Source organism: Malania oleifera, chromosome 4 (genome assembly GCF_029873635.1).
Source record: "Malania oleifera isolate guangnan ecotype guangnan chromosome 4, ASM2987363v1, whole genome shotgun sequence".
In the NCBI taxonomy this organism is placed as follows: domain Eukaryota; kingdom Viridiplantae; phylum Streptophyta; class Magnoliopsida; order Santalales; family Ximeniaceae; genus Malania; species Malania oleifera.
Window position 1 is genome coordinate 120,313,222 of NC_080420.1, and position 3,512 is coordinate 120,316,733.

The 3,512-nt window shown below is 33.9% G+C and overlaps 1 protein-coding gene across 1 annotated transcript; it reads left to right on the forward strand.

Annotated features, from left to right (window-relative positions):
- Window positions 1-1,475: 1,475 nt before the first annotated feature.
- Window positions 1,476-3,277, forward strand: LOC131152709 (wall-associated receptor kinase-like 20). The gene is made up of 2 exons (XM_058104518.1): window positions 1,476-1,814; window positions 2,608-3,277. Exons 1-2 carry the CDS (start codon window positions 1,549-1,551, stop codon window positions 2,999-3,001), a joined length of 660 nt encoding a protein of 219 aa, XP_057960501.1. The 5' UTR covers window positions 1,476-1,548; the 3' UTR covers window positions 3,002-3,277.
- The last annotated feature ends 235 nt before the right edge of the window (window positions 3,278-3,512 follow it).

Consider the following 3,512-nt stretch of genomic DNA (forward strand, 5'->3'; position numbering starts at 1 on the left):
TTTGCCTAAAATGGGAATTAGTTGCATGTTGGCATAATATATATATAACCAATCGAGTTAAAAAAATAGAATTTGAATTTCACTATATTTGAATTGAAATTCTTAAAATTCAGAATTGAAAAATAAATGATACATGCCCGTGGTCACGCATATTCAACATGTCGACCTACTTCGAAGTGAATGATATATGAATTTTATACTTAGGACCGGATTGGCTAGTAAGGTTTGTTTATGGAGAAATTGTTAGGTAAACCGAGTTTACTAACTCATTAAGGCAATAACAACTCAAGTAATTAACTTTCTTTCCAAAACAAATAAAAAAATTCATAATTAATTTCACTTTCCATAAAATTATAACAAAAAGCCATAATTAATTTTTCTTCATAAAACAAATTACTAAAAACTCATAATTTATATAGTTATTTAACAAAAGAATTGAATTTGAAGTATCGGTTTAATTATTGATTTTAGTAGATTCATTGTTTTACAATAGAAACATTTATCCTTTATTTAATATAAAATGTTATAAAATCACTAAACTAATTTTTGATAGATAAATTAATGGATTTATTTAATTTTGGATATTCATCAAGCTATTTAATAATATGATTAGTTGAAATATATTCTAAAATTTTCTTTCGCCCAATTGTAAAATTTTATAAAATTTAGATAAATAATAAAGTTGTATTTTTCATACATAAGAACTATAGTTTAATCTAAAAAGTAATAATGCGTTCAACAAAATAATCATTACATAAAATCATATTTTTTTAATACAATATTGAATGAACAAAAATGAATAAAGAACAAATATCAATTTACAAAGAAATTTAACTATGATTTTTTAACCATGAATTAACCGTGGATTTCTTTTTAATTTGTTTTGAAAAGAAATTAGCTCTCTCTCTCTCTCTCTCTCTCTCTCTCTCTCTCTATATATATATATATATATATATATTTGTAATTTTTATGATTGATTTTTTGGTTTGTTTAGAAAGAGAATTAATTATATTTTACTCATGTGGTCCAGTGTATGAGTTGTCATCACTTTATTGGGTTAGTCTATGTATGACATGGTAGATGACTTGGTCTACCTTATAATTTCTCTTATTTATGTGTCGGCTCAAAATACATACCTAAAATAGTAGAAATTATACAGGGAAACTCATCTTCCAAGTGTCCGTGTGTTCATTAGACATGTGGCAAATTGGTCATACATTCATTAATATCAAAGAGGGACTCATTTTCAGCAAGTATATAATTAAAAAAACAGACACACGGACACATGAAGAGGGAGGCCTCTGTATAATTTTTACTAATAATTTTGATTCTTAATTACTTAAATAATCGAAACATAAAATATCAAACAGTTCGAGTTGGGCCAGTTTTCCGGGTTCCAAACAAGGCCTATAATTTTTATTCCCACTCATGTCCATTCTCAGATTAATTATTTTGTGTAGTTGCCATGGACAGATATGCCAATACTGAAGCCTTATAAATAGGTAGCCACCATGGCCTAATTCTGCACCATGCACACACACACAGAAGATGAACACTGGACTGATGAAGATGATCAAGAGTGTGTTTTTTTCATGTTTCTTCCTCATTTCTTTGGCACTTGTGATTACAGAGTCAGCTCAAAAGCCTTGTCCGGAATGCGGTGGCAAGGAAGTCCCGTACCCCCTGAGTACCGCGGCCGACTGCGGCGATCCCCGGTACAATATCTCCTGCAACAGGACTACTGGTCGGCTGGAGTTCGTGTCCGCCTACGGCCTCAGTTACAGCATACTCAGCACAAACCCAGCTAATTACAGGTTTGTTTTGTCTTTCGACTCTTCTTTGGTTTTGGTTTTGTTTGTTTTGCAAATCAACAAGGGCTTTTTGTTTAGTCTTTTCTTTTGGCTTGTTTGGATGTGGGAAAAACTTCAGCTTATTCATTTATGTAAAACAAAATTTAAACGTGGTTTTGGATCAAAAGTTTTGAGCATAATTTCTTTTATGGATCAATTAAAAACATGAGATAGAAGAAAGAAAAATATGAAAAAAAAAATCCCTTTTTTAACGTTCAAACCGAACCACAACAAAGATAAATTGTTCGTCCTCTTACATTTACGTTTCACTACAAAACTAAGCCTCCAATTTAATTATTTGCATTTTTCTGCCAAATGACAGTTTCAAAAGATTGACAATATTGTTCATCTATGAAAAGAAAAAAAGAAAATTTCAAGTTCAACCCTTGGGATTAACCGTCTGCCAAATCTTGAAATTTCGACGAAGGTTAAATGAAATTGAATGAGAGATAAGGAATTTTTTTTTAGTGATTATGAATCGATATGTCATTAAGATAAGTGGTCAGAGTCAAATCATTCTTGTTTTAATACGAGAATATTCTTATTTCAATACAAATATTAATATAAAAATTTAGAAGACAACTAAAAAAAGTGGACTCTACACATTCACAAAACAATCACGCACCCGATATGTAAAATTAAAATTACTAAAAATTTTCTCAAAAGGACTTAGCCTGATAAATTTTTTTGGCAAAGAGTAAAACTTGCAAACCCTAGCTACGGCCAGAAAGAACTGGTGAAGCATTCACTGCTGCAGGTTCATTATACAGCCACCACCCATAAACGACAGCTGCCAGACGCGGGACTTGGGGGTTGGCGGGCTGAAGATCGACGAGGGGTCGCCGTTCAACATATCGACTCGGAACACAGTGATGCTGTTCAACTGCTCAGAGACGATAAAGCTGTCGCCGCTGAACTGTTCGGACAACAGCCCGTGCCGGGTTTTCGAGGCGGAGGCGGTGGGAGGACGTGCGTGCAAAAACACCCTGTGCTGCTCATACCTGAAGGACTCAGCAATGACTTCACACTATATTAGGATTAGGAATGGAGGGTGCAGTGCTTATACTAGCTTTGTGGATGTTAAGCCTGGGGAACAGGACATTACCAAGTGGAACTCTGGCATTGAGCTGCAATGGCAGCCACCTAATTAGTTGAATGATTCTGATCTGCAGGAGTGTGGTGTTTTTGTTTTTGTTTATTTTGTTTTTCGTTTTGGGCTTTTCAAGTGTTCAATGCATGCAACGGGTTCATAGATGTGTTCAGTTAACTTTTAGTTTTCTGATTCTCAACTTATAAGTAAAAGCAAAAAGGGTACAAGAGAAAAACGAATGAAAATGTTTTGCATGCTTTTGCTTAATTGTGCTGAAGCCAGGTTGCTGTTTTGGTTTCTCATGTTGATAATAAAGGTCTTCGTTAGATTTTCTTAATTCCTCTCTCTCTCTCTCTCTCCTCTCTCTCTCTCTCTCTCTCTCCCTCTCTCTCTCTCTCTCTCTCTCTCTCTCTCTCTCTCTCTCTCTCTCTCATGTTAAAAAGATCGACATCAGTCTTCAATATTCTGACAAATATCCCACGAGTGGGTCGAAGCATGCATAAGACACTTGTGGAAGGAGAATGGTGAACCTTTTGATAATATGCATCGTGTACTTTAGAAGCATGAATTTT

What these genes read in the sequence shown, in the direction of transcription:
- LOC131152709 (XM_058104518.1), top strand. Translation starts at nt 1,549, where the DNA reads ATGAACACTGGACTGATGAAGATGATCAAGAGTGTGTTTTTTTCATGT. An exon ending in ACAAACCCAGCTAATTACAG is followed by an intron (nt 1,815 to 2,607) that starts GTTTGTTTTGTC and finishes TCACTGCTGCAG; the next exon opens with GTTCATTATACAGCCACCAC.